Genomic DNA, 14,130 nt, shown 5'->3' on the forward strand with positions numbered 1-14,130 from the left:
GCGAGTGCAGCAATGATCGCAATTGTTTTGCATTTGATTTGGTGCTTAGCTTAATGTAATCTCAATTCTCAAATGTGGATTCACGAATGTTATTTTGATTATCATATGCGATGTTTTAGACAGAAATAAATAAATAAATAAATAAAAAGTGCTGTTTCGCTTTAATTAGCATTTTGTGATGATGACGCCTGTAAACTCAAACTGTATTTATTCTATTAATTAATCAATTTATTGAGTTTAGTCTTACGAGAAAAGAAAAGCTGTTAGAAATTTAGAATAGAATAAATTTGATGCTGCACTAGTTTTTTCCTTTTTTTCTTAAACATATTTATTTGTGAATTAAAAATCTTGATGTCATCTATTTAATTGCTCCTTTTAAAAACATTTGCTTCATTTGTATATAGAAAGAGTTACTTGGAAGTGGTTGATTGGTGCAGTGACTTTAGTGAATTTTACTTCATAGGACAGAATTCTCGTCACTAATTGCCTAAACTGAAGAAGGAGGGAAAAAAGAAGTATTGATCTTAATTGCTTATTATTGGTGTGTTTTCAGACGTAGAGAGCTACAGAGGAAAGTGCAGGAAGCTCAAATATCGGTTGAAGAGCGGGAGGAGATGATGAGGAATTTGGAGAGGAGAGAAACAGAGTATATGAGGCTTCAGAGACGTAAAGTTGGAATTGATGATTTTGAGCAATTAACAGTAATTGGTAAAGGGGCTTTTGGTGAGGTACATAATAAATATTTTAGATCATGTTATATTATAAACTTTAGATTCCTTCATATATAGTATCTAATAATTTGTTAGGATGACTTAATTTTGTTTTGTTACCAGTTAAAGATTTTTGCAGTCATCCAATCATGCTTTACAATTTAATAGAAGTGTTTGACTCTAATAATAATTGTCTCAAAAGGAGATTGAATAATGAATATGATTTGTCGACAGTACAAATGCATCAAATTTAATCTCTTGTTCCTTTATGTTATGTTCTTAACTTTCTTTGAAAAATGTAGGTGAGGCTATGTCGTGCTAAAGGTACAGGAGAGGTTTTTGCCATGAAGAAGTTAAAGAAGTCAGAAATGCTTAGCCGCGGACAGGTATTGCAGTAATGAAGTAAAATTCATAAATCATCAATTCTTTTTTCATGATTTCCTCTGGCAGAGTTTTAGAGGCCATACCAATAATGCTACATAAATCCAAATCCAAATTTATATAAGATATCAGTGTTGGTACTTGGAATTTATTATTCATTTGAGGTTGTGCTGTGTGTTGGATGTCCTTTTTTTTAGAAAAATAAAAAATCAGTGCAAGTAGATAAAATATTGTCATTACTTGTTAAAGTTCATTGGACCTTTGGAATCAATTTATACGCTTCGTTTCTCACAATTTCCATTCAAATTTAGGTTGAACATGTTCGATCAGAGAGGAACTTGCTGGCAGAGGTTGACAGTAGATGCATAGTAAAACTCCATTATTCGTTCCAAGATGCAGATTTCTTATATCTCATCATGGAATATTTACCTGGTGGTGACATTATGACATTGTTGATGAGAGAAGATATTCTTTCTGAGGATGTTGCTCGTTTCTACATTGCTGAAAGCATTCTTGCTATTCACTCAATACATCAGTACAACTATGTCCACAGGTATGGCTATTGTCAAACTGTCCAAGTTTAGGATAATATGTTTTTGGAAACAAAATTTGTGCTTAGTCTAATGTATTCTTCTTGTAGGGATATAAAACCAGATAACCTGATACTGGATAAAAATGGCCATTTGAAGCTTTCGGACTTTGGATTATGTAAGCCTCTTGATGATAAGTATTCAAGTATATTGGAAAATGAAGATTTTACCAGTCAAGAATCAACTAGTGAAACTGATGGATACTCTGTGTCCCCTTGGTTGATGCCTAAGGAACAATTACAGCAGTGGAAACGTAATCGGCGAACATTGGTAGGCCTTCCCCACCCAAAACACACACACATTTTAAGTTATCTAGTTTGTATTGTTGGTTTAACAAGCAAATAATCCAAGTATAAGAACTATGAATCAATGACTAAATTGTTTTCAATATTTATTATGCTACCACTGTACAAGTCAAAGCGATTTATATATTGTTTTTTTAATTTTTATATATACATATATAGCCTGTCAACCATTAGCAACTTTTACACTTTCTTAGGCATATTCAACGGTTGGAACTCTTGATTATATGGCACCTGAAGTTTTGCTCAAGAAGGGATATGGAATGGAATGTGATTGGTGGTCTCTTGGGGCAATCATGTATGAGATGCTTATTGGGTATCCTCCCTTCTGTTCTGATGATCCAAGGATGGCCTGCCGAAAGGTATTATGGTTCATTTAATTTGTTACACTATTCATATCTTGTATCTATTCATAACAACCTGGAGTTTTTGTATTGTGGCAGATTGTTAACTGGAGAACATGCCTGAAATTCCCTGAAGAACCCAAGATATCAGCTGAAGCTAAGGATCTCATATGTCGCTTACTATGTGATGTTGACACTAGACTAGGAACCAGAGGAATAGAAGAAATAAAGGTAAATATTCTTTTAACTATATCCCTATCAGTATAATATTTTGTTAGTACGCTTCTTAAACTATATTCCTTATTTTGATTTCTTAGTTTCTAACCACTTATTTGGGGCATGATGATTACTAAGTGAAACATTTAGAAAGTTGCTTGTTATGCACCCAGAAATTTCGAGATATTATTAATTTGCTCACGCCCCCTGCTTACATAATGATGAATATTTTAGGCTCATCCATGGTTCAAGAGTGTTCAGTGGGATCTGCTTTATGAATCAGAGGCTGCATTTAAACCTACAGTTACTGGAGACTTGGATACGCAAAATTTTGAGAAGTTTCCTGATGTAAGTGATAAAAATTTATGCATAGGAAATTATTTAAATTGTTGTATAATATAATTCGTTGCTGGCTCTAAAATCATTTTCTTTTTACCGAACATTTCAACAAAGTATATGAAATGTTGATAGGCAGTGTTAAGATAATATTCTAATGGTAGAGACCATGTAAAGGATTAGCTTTCCTCACAATTTAAGTGATTTGGTAGAAGTTCATATTCATAAATGGTTTTATATTTAACAATCACATTTGCCTAATTTTCTGTTTCATCTATAATGATTTAGATTCTTTAGATATTGATATAAATGGGTAGGGACAAATTATAAACAAATTATTTGAAGTTGTGCTGTGAGCATTTTGCAAATGTTCAAAGAGACAAGTTTAAATGCTAGCTAAAATGATTATTCATTTATTTTCTTAGGGTAACACTTTTTCCTCACTCTTTTAGGTGTGGATTTTTTATCTTTCCAGATGTATTACCCTTTCAAATTTGTTATTATTTGCAGACATGGAATCAGTGACAATATTTCTAAAACTCTCATTTATTAATAGTTTCAAGTACAGAATTTGATTTGCTCCTTCGGTTTTCTTACTTCAGAAGAACATCTAAACCGATGTTTATTTTTTTCCATTGGCAGATAGAAGGTCCACCATCTGTAACTGCAACTGTAGGACCTTGGCGAAAGGTAACCACTTCTGCTGTGGCTTATACTTTATTGAAATCCTCAGTAAGATCCTTTTGGTTTTATCATTTCTTACAGATATTTTACTTATGTTTTTGACATACTTGCAGATGTTGACATCCAAAGACACCAATTTCATAGGATATACTTTTAAGAAATCAGACATTCTTAAATCACTTGAAAATTCAGGTATACAAATTATTATGCTTGATACCTTTGCATTGTAAGATTATAATATGGACTTATGCTGTTCTATTTGGTGGTTTCCTAGGTTTAAGTTTACATGAATTAAGAAAGTTGGTGTAGTTCATGCAGATACCTTCTGATGATATTATATTATTTTACTACCAAAACTTAAGAGATAACAGAGTGGCACATAAAGTTATGATAAAGTTACTTTGATAAGTACACATAAGTTAGTTTGGTCTAAATATTTTAACATTCCACCTCTAATTTTTAGCCATAAATGAAGATATTTTCATTGAACTAGTGTCATTTTAAACTAACAAAATAAATTAAATTAATGGTTTCAGGTGCAGACGTTAAAGTAAATGGATCATCAAATGCCCCATCATTGATATCCTTATTAGGTATGCTCAGTTATATCTACTGCCTAGCTAGATGCACTCTAAAGACGTATGCACAGTCTTTCTTCTGGTTCTCATATGGAAGGAGCAAATTAACTTACACGTTTACGACCTTTTTGAGAAGAAATACTTCGAAAAAATAAATATTGCACAAGAGCACTTATTTGCATAGCTTGATCTGCACCTTAACCATGTTGTATACGATCGATGTGTTCCTAACTAATAGCATAGGCTTACGGGAGAAATATAGTACATAACATGGTCTTGATATTATAACTTTTATGGCTAAAATGTCTACATTTGATTCTTGCCACCTCTAATTCTCCAAAAGAAAAATTAAATTTCAACGCAAGATTAGGTACACTTGTATTGTCTGTTTCAAGCTCAGAAAAGATTTTTAAAAAATGCATGAGGGTTAGAAACCATGCATGTGCCTACCTGATAATTAAAGTTTTGGGGAACATGGTTCATGAAAATTGTTTGATTCTCATAATTGGGTTAGAGATGTTATTTAATATGTAAAAATTGATACTCTATATTTAGGAACACTCGTTAAATTGTACACATATATGCAAAGAATATTTAATCTGGTGAAGAAGGTTCAACCAGGCTCTATAACACACTATGGTTGTGCAGGTAGGATTGATTTGCAAGATACCGTCATCCCAGAAACTGAGCAGAAGCCATAAACTTGAATGAAAACCCTTGCATGTTTAATGTACTGGATTTGATCCTGTATGCTATTCTTTATGCTTGTCAATTTGAAGATTATAGAGTGATTGAATGTTAGCAAGCATGCATGTTCATAACTCATTACAGCCAAATACTGCAGTCGGTAAATACGGTAAGATCATGGGATTGGATTCATCACTCATTCATGGTGGACTTTAGTACCTTGCGGCTCACTTCACTACTACTGCTTTCTGCACTGTCAAAAACCCAAAAAGATGATTCCATATATTGTGACACCAAGTCAAAGCTGTGCTGTTCGTATATATAATCCTATATACATATTCAGTTTCACTTATGCTGTTCAGTGTTCAGTGATGAAAAAATTTTGGCTCCCATTCTTTTTGTTGTACACAAATTTCCTGACCCAATTTCTCAAAGCAATTTTTATTTTTTTAACTAGTATCTTAAATCACAGGCTACTACTGTTATGATCATGGTTTTTGGGGAATTCTAGTATTACTTTTTTTGAAAGAAATAAAGCAAATTTGTTCTTTTTCCTTGGGTTATATATAGGTACAAACATAATTAATAGTCACATGGAATGGAATGAATGAATGGCATGGGAGTTTAAATGAGTATCTTCGTAGTTGTGTGTACAATGTCAGATTAAATCATATATGATCACATGTCTGTGGGGTCGAGGTTTTAATTAACTTATGATGATGATGCATATTATTACTAAATAAGATGAAAGTATGACAATATATTTTTTACTTTATTCAAATGATAAAAATAGTTTTTATGTAAAGATAATAATTGATACGTGGATACATGTTATAGTCAAATTGATCATCTCTAACGTGAAAACTCAGGTGAAGTCGACTTCACGTGAAGTTGATATCTAAGAACCGTTAGATGATTTGACTGATTTGACTAAATTTTCATCCAATGACTTTCAGGTATCAACTTCATGTGAAGTCGACTTCACTTGAGTTTCCACCATCATCTAACGACTTCACCTGAGTTTTTACCTTATTAAAAACAGTGTTAGATTATGAAAAGGAAATTTTTTTTTGAAAAATAACATTATCTTTAAATTTTCTGTTTTGGCCTTGAATTTATTTATATATAAACCATTTAACTATTGGATTATCCTCCACATTATTGGAGGAGTACTTTCGGCTAGTTCTTTGCACACACATCCAAATCATGAAAGATGAAATATCACCATCTTTGCCATCACGAATGTATTCACACACGCAATAATTTCTCAAATGAATTCAAGGACCTTGGTCGGTCGGTAGCATGCCTTGAGTGCAGTGCTGCATCAAAGAGCACCGAATGCGTTGCACTTGATCATCTATCACCTTTCTATTTCATACTGTACTTTCTGATAATTATTATAACCTAAAAAAAAACAAAAAATGTTAAAGTAAACCAAAATAGATGAAGCAGCATCAGGGTCCACAGATGGTAGAAGAATGGATAAAGAGCATGATATGTCGTGTATTTGATCATGATTTTTTTTTTTTTTTTAGTTTTGATTTGTTATTCAATTTAATCTCGCGTTTGATCAAATTAATCTGTTAGTATATTTTTCTATTTCCGCCATCACACCAGTGCCGACAATTATCAATTTATCATGCAAATCTAGACTCAAAAGAAATGACACCTTTATCTGTTCAATTCCGTTACCAACAGGCATTTCTGCCAATTCTTATTTATAATTATGTTTAATGGAAATATCTTTGTAGATGTGTCTAAAAAAAATATTTTTTTTATGACTATGTTCAATAAAAATATATCTGTATAGAGATATTTTCTGGATGTATCTCTTTATATATGTGTTTAAAATATAATAATTAATTATTATTAATAATAAATTAACAGATAATATGTTAGTACCCTATATTTTTCCTTATCTATTTTAACAGTCAATGAAGTCAGAAATTACATTATTTGACAAAATTCGATGTCTTTTTTATACCTTATTCTTTGTCAAACAATGTCATTTAATTTCTAATTTCATACACATAAATTATTATGTATTCATATATAAAATTGTTTAATATATATATTTCGTGTATTTTAGTATATATATACACTAATAATTGATTTATAAATTGGTTTTGTATGTACACATAATATAGTTAAAAAACATTTACCTATAAGTCTAATAATAAAATAATTTCACATTAGCAATTGGACTAGTCGGTTCTTATCTACCATAGCTACTATCTTTGTCACATTTTCCTTTTATTTTCTAGCCATGTATCAATTAACAAAGGAGAAGTATACGTAGACAATAAAAATATTAAACAATGTGAATAATAGATATATAAAATATTTATTTCACTAGATGTACAGATAGTTATTTTAATATTAAAATTTAAATGATTAATTTAAAAATATAGTGTATTTTTATTTGATTAGTGGTTGTTCATATTATTCAAAATGGTCATTGTCTAGCACTCCCCATTAACAAATTAATGGGTTGACTTAAGTGGAAAATTAATCAGACTGTTGTGATCCACTCTCAATGCCGTTAAAAACGTTATCATCACATCCATGAACCAATGGCCATGATATTTAGCTAGTTATTTTATTACTTTCTATACATATCATTCACATGATCTGAATTCGTATCTGAAAATATATTAAATAAAATAAAACAGAATCACTTTTTGCAACGTGAATATATTCTTCAACTTTGGCAAAATAATGGAAAGAAATTGGAAAAAAAAGAAAGCCCTCAAAAAATGAAAAAAAATAAAAGTTTCCAAGTGTATTTAAAATTAAGTTATGTTACGTCTACATTGAAATCAGCCACCAAAATCAATCATTAATATAAAATATATATTAAAATATAAATATACATTAAAAATAAATTAAATTACATATATTTATGCACAAATACATTGCTGACTGATTTTGGTATACAAATTTAAAATTAAAAGAGAATCACTTGCCATTCCCAAAGAATGAAGTTTCTAGAAATAAACTGTAAAAGGTGAACCAATAAAATATCTAGAGCATGTTCTGAAGACAGGAATACGGCTGACAGATTTTAAAAGTGCAGTTCTTCAGATATTTTGTAGGAGATTTTACTTTTGATTAAAACTTTACAATAAAATTTTTGACCAACATAAAAATGTTTAGAAAACCACTTGTAGCATTGCAATTTGCAAAAGTTGATAAATATCTAGCATGATATTAAATTAAAATATTATTAAGGTGAATTAAATTATAAGATAAGGTTTATATAATAAGGGGATGAGGATAACATAGAGAAAGAGAGAGAGATATTTTGGATGGTGGGAATGAAAAATATCTGTCCTATGAGTCTTGGCAACGAAGCAAGGACGGTGACGTGGCCATGACATGGTCCCATGACACGTGTAAAAGTGCTGACAACTGTGCTTTCTTTTCTCTTTTCCTTTTCTTTTCTATTCTCTCACCAACACCGCCTCTTTTCTTCTCCTTCTTACTTTCTTTCTCTTTTTTTTCTTCTTTATATTCATATTCATGTTATTTTTCATTCCCTTCTTTTCTTCACACCCCATGATTTCAGTTTCCATCGTCAGATGAACAATAATAATCATTTCAACGCAAGAGGAGAAGATCTTCTAACTCGGGCGAGTTCACCCACCGAGTCATCACGCCACCACCACCCTATGCATATGCAGGTATACTCATATTTAAATTTAATTTCTCTCTTCACCGTTCTTTCTATTCCTAACGCTTATTAATTTAGTTTGCTTAAATATCATCATATTATTTTATTTCATATAATTAACTATTGCCATATAAATAATATTATAAAAACTCGCACATCTCGAACCCGCAGCCTCGAGTACGAGGAGATTATGTCATTTGAGCTATTACTCATTGACGCTGATAATTGATATTAACTGTTGGTAGATATTTTAATTGAACTGAATTGAATCATCCATGTTTCGTTTGATCTAAGCTAGCTAGGATAAAGAATATTCTATTTATGCCATTACTTTTTTTTTCCCGGTCAGAGAATATAATAAACATTGAAATCTCTGAGAAGATTGTCTGGACTTCATGTGGTGGCTAGCCATGTTCTTAAATATTTTATTACTAATGTATGGTTTTTTTGGGGGGAGAGATTTTTAATATATTAATTCTGTTATTTAAGTTTTGTTGCTAAAATTTAAAATCTATCTCTCTTGGCATTGGGCTAAAATTTAATATATTAATACATGTTATCTAACATGTAACAAGGTTTTTCTTTTTTATGTTCTACATATCCTATGAATCTGATTTTATGTCTTTTGTTTTTGGATTTTGATTATGTAGGAAGGTGTTAGGGCAACAGAAACAATGAAGACAACAGAGTGGACAGATGAGAAACACAGCATGTATCTGAAATCAATAGAAGCATCTTTTGTTAATCAGTTATATGATTCTAAGCACATTAATATACCTTCCTTACCAAGAAAACCACCTTCTAACCATAATCCTCCTTCCACTTCTGGCCAGGTTATCCCTTTTTCTTCAATTTCTCTCTAAAGAAAATAAATATTAATTTTGCTTCATTGTAAATATATACGAACAATGTTACATGGTCAGTAAATATTATTATTTTTAACCAACATTTGGTCAACAATAATTTGCACTTATATTTACAGACGTTTTTTACACAAAAAATATATAATTTGCACCTATATTTATCAGAATTTTGCATACATGAATCAATACTGTTTATACCCATGTTTTTTAGAATTTGCATGCATTAATTAGTAAAATTTTTTTGTTAATGATAATTTAGTATTTGTGTTGGTCAAAAATATTACCCCAAAAAGTTTCTCTATATATATTTTCTTATATAGTTTGTACATATGTAAGGATCATTTTTGATACAATATGTCATTTTTAACCAAGTTTTAGAGTTATAGAGAGAATAATTATCAAAACAAAATTTATCCATGATTGAATTTGTTAAAGAAAGGATAAAAAAAGTTTTCATAGGTAAATATAATTAATCAATTGATTAAGCTCTAAGTAACCATTGATTTTTCTTAAATTGTGTGTAACAAATTTCTGTTTGAATATACCCACAGTTCAAGGTTCTTCAACGTGGATGCTGGCAAAAGATAAATTTTGAGAGGGAGAATCCACATTTGATTAGGAATAACAACAATAATAATCATCATCAATGCCATGATTTAACATCAAATCCATGGATTCAGCACTACAGATGTCAAAGCAAACAGAGAGGTGCAGTTCCATCCCTTCAAGAAAGTGTTACTTCAACAAACAAAGTTGTTGATTTAATCCATCAAAGGAAGAATCATGGAGATTCCTCTGTTATACCAAGGCAGCACCACCTTCATTTGTCTCATCATATCTGCCATGAAGACATGCTTTCTAGTGATACAGGTAACACTAAATTCTTTTACTATTGGAAGATTTTCAAGTGTACCGTCATACTGGTGTTTCAGTGATTTTTAACCGTTGATCTTAATTAAAAATCACTGATACACCGATATGACGGCACACTTGAAAATTTTCCTTTACTATTATCCACTAATCTAGCTCGAGGACCTGCGACGGCCTCGATTTTGAAATCACTCGGAAGGAGATGAGTTTTCCCATAACTCGACCAATCCAATGTTGGTTTCGAATGTGATCTTTTAGTGTTGGCTTTAGAAGGAGACGAATTTGGTTACACATTCACTTGTTTTTTAAGGCTACAAGTTTTATTTAGTGTACTAAATATTAGATATTAGATTTGTATAGATGGAAAAGAATTAATAAAAACATTGACTTTGTTAGAAAGGTAAGAGTAAAGAGTAGAGAAAATGTTTGTGTATATTCTAATTGTATGGAATGATACAATATAGCAGGGTATTTATAGGTGCTAAAAGAATCGAAATAATAAAGACGTAATATCTTATAATAAATATTCAGATATAGTAAATAATGCTAATTGATCATAATTATACTCTAACAGACTTAATATATATACACATACTAGATAGAATTCAAATATAGCATAGAATTCAGAAGATTTTGGTAATTCAGATATTATATACTGAAGATTTTATGTCCATGTAGCAAAACTATGTATTATAATTTGGATTATGTGATTCTTGCAGAGGTGTCAGATCAGAACTTTGTTGATGAAGAAGTGGAAGAGGAAAAGGAAAGCAAAAGAAACAAAGTCAAGAGGCAGAGAGCTTCAACAATTGATGAAAAAGGCAATGATCAGGTAAATATTTTTATTTATTTTATTTTATTTTACAATCAATGCTAAACAATGAAAAATAAGGATAGTCATTAGAGATAATGAAATTCTATTACTAGTTTCCTCATCTGAAGTTCAATAATTTTGTTACAAGTTAATAGATTCTAGTCAAAATTCTGGTTATATAATCTTTTTCTAGTTAAATTGACTATAATTACGTGAAATTACATTCAATACCCTTCTCAAATATTTGATCTTTTATAAAAATATATTTTATTTTTTTGTGTAAATGTAGCATGGTTAATAATAATAATAATACCAGATAACTAATTAATTGCTAATGAATTATAGTTCAAATAGCATAGTCTCCTCGTACTCACCTAAGAGGTCGTGGGTTCGAGTCTTCTTATTTTTTGTAAAAAAAAATATATATATATACCAGAAAATTTTGTGGATAGAGTTTATTGATGGAGACATTATACATTGTTTTTTCAGATGGTTCCAAACAAATCTTCTTCTACAGGTGGTGGTGCCAAGAATTGGTTTCATGCTACTTAGAACATGAAGAATTTTTTATCTCAGAAACTATGAGAGTATTTATTTTGTAAGAGGCTGTAACAAAATTTCTAATGGCAATGCATGATCTTATTCTTAAGAAGCAGAGAAACAGAGGTAATAGGAGAAAATTTGAGGTCTTTGTAACTATAATTTCGAAGATAAATGTTTCATATGTATGTATATGTGTATGCATGCTTTGGTTTTGGAGGAGATGTTTTTGTTAGCTTTTGTAAATAGAGCCTTTAATTATTTCTGTATTTTTTTTTTGTGTTTATTAATATTTATGATTGTGGTTAGGGTTGAGTCATTTTACATTATATGTAGTTTCTTATTCTTGTATTTGTTTAGAGGATATATAGTTTTAGTAAGAATTTATTTATTTATTTTTTGTTTCTTCCCAAGAAAATAAGAGTGTGATAATGGATGATTTAATGGTGGATTAGTATTATTTTCAGTTCAGGAAATATATGTATGCTTTACACACTAACTTTATTTCGAAATAAATGGTCATTTTTTGTTTTTTGTTTTTTGTTTTTTTGTTTTGTTTTGTTTTTTTTTTTTTGCATTACATTTTTTTCTAAATTGGTTAATTTTACTCTCTTTTAAAGGAAGTTGTAAAACGACCAATAAGGAGTTATATATATGGAGAGATTTTGAATTTTGATTCAAAAAAGAGAGAAAGAAAGAAAATAGCCAAGTAGCATATTCAGATATTCTTTTTCCTTTTTTTTTATCAAATGCTTGGTGAGATTGGGCCAGAGAGAATGTAGTAATATAAAGCCCAATTTTGTTATGGGTGAAACAAAGCCCAATTTTAAAGGCCTGTATTCTAATTTCTAAATGATTAAATATTTCAAGTCCATAATACCAAAATAAAATATCTTTTAAGTAAAAAAAAAAAACAATTAAATATTTAGAATTAGATCCTTCACACAACCAAAAAAATTAAGCCCTGCATTGCGTAATCAGGTAAATAGTGATCACCAGGACCAACACAGTTTCAAATGTAAAGGAATTAGAGTTCTGGGGGTGGGGTGTTCAAGACCCGTCCTGGCCTGAAATTCAGTCTAGATGCGAGACATATTTTGTCAGGTTTAGATTTTCACTTTTTTATCTGGTGTTATTTTCGGGTCGACTTTAGATTGAGATTGAAATTTTGGGAGTTTTGGAGATTTTTAAAATAATAAAACATAAAATTATGGAATTAATTCAAATTGATAATAAAATAGTAATATTAATTAAATTAATAATTTTGTTATTAATTATATTTAGATAATATCAATTTTATTTTTGGCTAAGAGAATAACGTTTTTTTTTTAACAACGTAAATAATAGATTAAAAAAATTAATTTTAATTGTAAAATTTAAATTTTGAATTAATTAGATATAACCTTTGTTTTGAATGGTTTGTAAACCTGAAATACGACTCGTTATTCACAGTATTTATATCTTTTATTGTTCACCTAGCAACATTGTTTAAATTAACGAATGAAGCTAAGACCATTTAGGTTTGGAGTGTAGCTGTTTCTTTTGGATTAATGAAGTGGTAAAGCAGAAACATGCATGCCTCTTATTTTGTTATTATTGGGGGGAATTAAAGAGTAGCCGCTAAAACCCTTGAAAGAAGATAAGATAGTGTATGAGAGTGGGATCAAACTAATTAAAAAGATTAACATGCTACTGTATATGAGATTGAAGACTTATCATCTTCAATTCTTCTTTCACTTTCATATCATAATTACTCAAACATGAACCGTCCAAAGTTCAATTTATTTTCTACAACATTTCGTCATCCATGACACATTCCATTTCTAGTTATATATCCTCTAAATACATGTCTAGATTATTAATGGGACCTGGGAAGGGAATTTAATGAAGTGAAGTGAAGTGACATTTTCTTTTTAACCCAATAAAACTACTTAACTCATATCTCAAAATTGAACATAATTTTAGGGGCCTTAAATAATAATTACGGGTAAAGTATACTTTTTGTCTCTGAAGTTTGACAAAAGTTTTAAAAATATCCTTAAATTTTATTTTGTTTCAATTTTGTTCCAAAAGTTTTCGATTTGCATCAAATATATCCCTGACAGCTAATTTTTCAAAAAATTTAAGATCAATTCAACAACAATATCATAAGAACAACCCTCAACACAAGCAAATCAAGCATAATTTTCATGTATTATTGTTAGAGTAGCCTTAAATTTTTTGAAAATTTAGCCGTTTAGGGTATATTTGATGCAAATCGAAAACTTTTGAGACAAAATTAAAACAAAATAAAACTTAGGGGTATTTTTGAAATTTTTGCCAAACTTCAGGGACAAAAAATATACTTTACCCTAATAATTACACACAGATTTTTTTACATTTCAAATCATATGAAATCGTATTTTCTCTTATCTAATTTTTTTTTTTAAATGCCAATGAGCTATAACTCAAATGGCATAATCTCTCCATACTCACTTAGAGGTTACGAGTTTGAATCTCCCTATCTTTGGTAAAAAAAAATTAAAATAAAAAATGTTACTAT

The 14,130-nt window shown here is 30.0% G+C and overlaps 2 protein-coding genes across 2 annotated transcripts in view; both read left to right on the plus strand.

Annotated features, from left to right (window-relative positions):
• Window positions 1–5,318, plus strand: part of LOC107605670 (serine/threonine-protein kinase tricorner) — a 5,979-nt gene extending 661 nt beyond the window's left edge. The window contains exons 2-12 of the mRNA XM_016307627.2: window positions 554–728; window positions 1,013–1,096; window positions 1,403–1,644; window positions 1,732–1,951; window positions 2,181–2,345; window positions 2,427–2,558; window positions 2,778–2,891; window positions 3,522–3,569; window positions 3,677–3,755; window positions 4,100–4,156; window positions 4,790–5,318. Of these exons, the coding sequence (XP_016163113.1) occupies window positions 554–728; window positions 1,013–1,096; window positions 1,403–1,644; window positions 1,732–1,951; window positions 2,181–2,345; window positions 2,427–2,558; window positions 2,778–2,891; window positions 3,522–3,569; window positions 3,677–3,755; window positions 4,100–4,156; window positions 4,790–4,842 (1,369 nt within the window). The 3' untranslated portion in view covers window positions 4,843–5,318. The remainder of the gene's footprint in view (window positions 1–553; window positions 729–1,012; window positions 1,097–1,402; window positions 1,645–1,731; window positions 1,952–2,180; window positions 2,346–2,426; window positions 2,559–2,777; window positions 2,892–3,521; window positions 3,570–3,676; window positions 3,756–4,099; window positions 4,157–4,789) is intronic.
• On the plus strand, window positions 8,184–12,034 carry LOC107605672. Its single transcript, XM_016307628.2, has 5 exons — window positions 8,184–8,511; window positions 9,152–9,334; window positions 9,916–10,234; window positions 10,954–11,066; window positions 11,538–12,034. Exons 1-5 carry the CDS (start codon window positions 8,215–8,217, stop codon window positions 11,598–11,600), a joined length of 975 nt encoding a protein of 324 aa, XP_016163114.2. The 5' UTR covers window positions 8,184–8,214; the 3' UTR covers window positions 11,601–12,034.

Source organism: Arachis ipaensis, chromosome B06, assembly GCF_000816755.2.
Source record: "Arachis ipaensis cultivar K30076 chromosome B06, Araip1.1, whole genome shotgun sequence".
Taxonomy (NCBI): Eukaryota; Viridiplantae; Streptophyta; class Magnoliopsida; order Fabales; family Fabaceae; genus Arachis; species Arachis ipaensis.

Bases quoted from the DNA above. Each gene is read 5' to 3' on its own strand.
- LOC107605672 (XM_016307628.2), top strand. From the start codon at position 8,215: ATGACACGTGTAAAAGTGCTGACAACTGTGCTTTCTTTTCTCTTTTCC. The intron at 9,335-9,915 runs GTTATCCCTTTT...ATATACCCACAG, and splicing joins CTCCTTCCACTTCTGGCCAG to TTCAAGGTTCTTCAACGTGG. The intron at 11,067-11,537 runs GTAAATATTTTT...TTGTTTTTTCAG, and splicing joins ATGAAAAAGGCAATGATCAG to ATGGTTCCAAACAAATCTTC.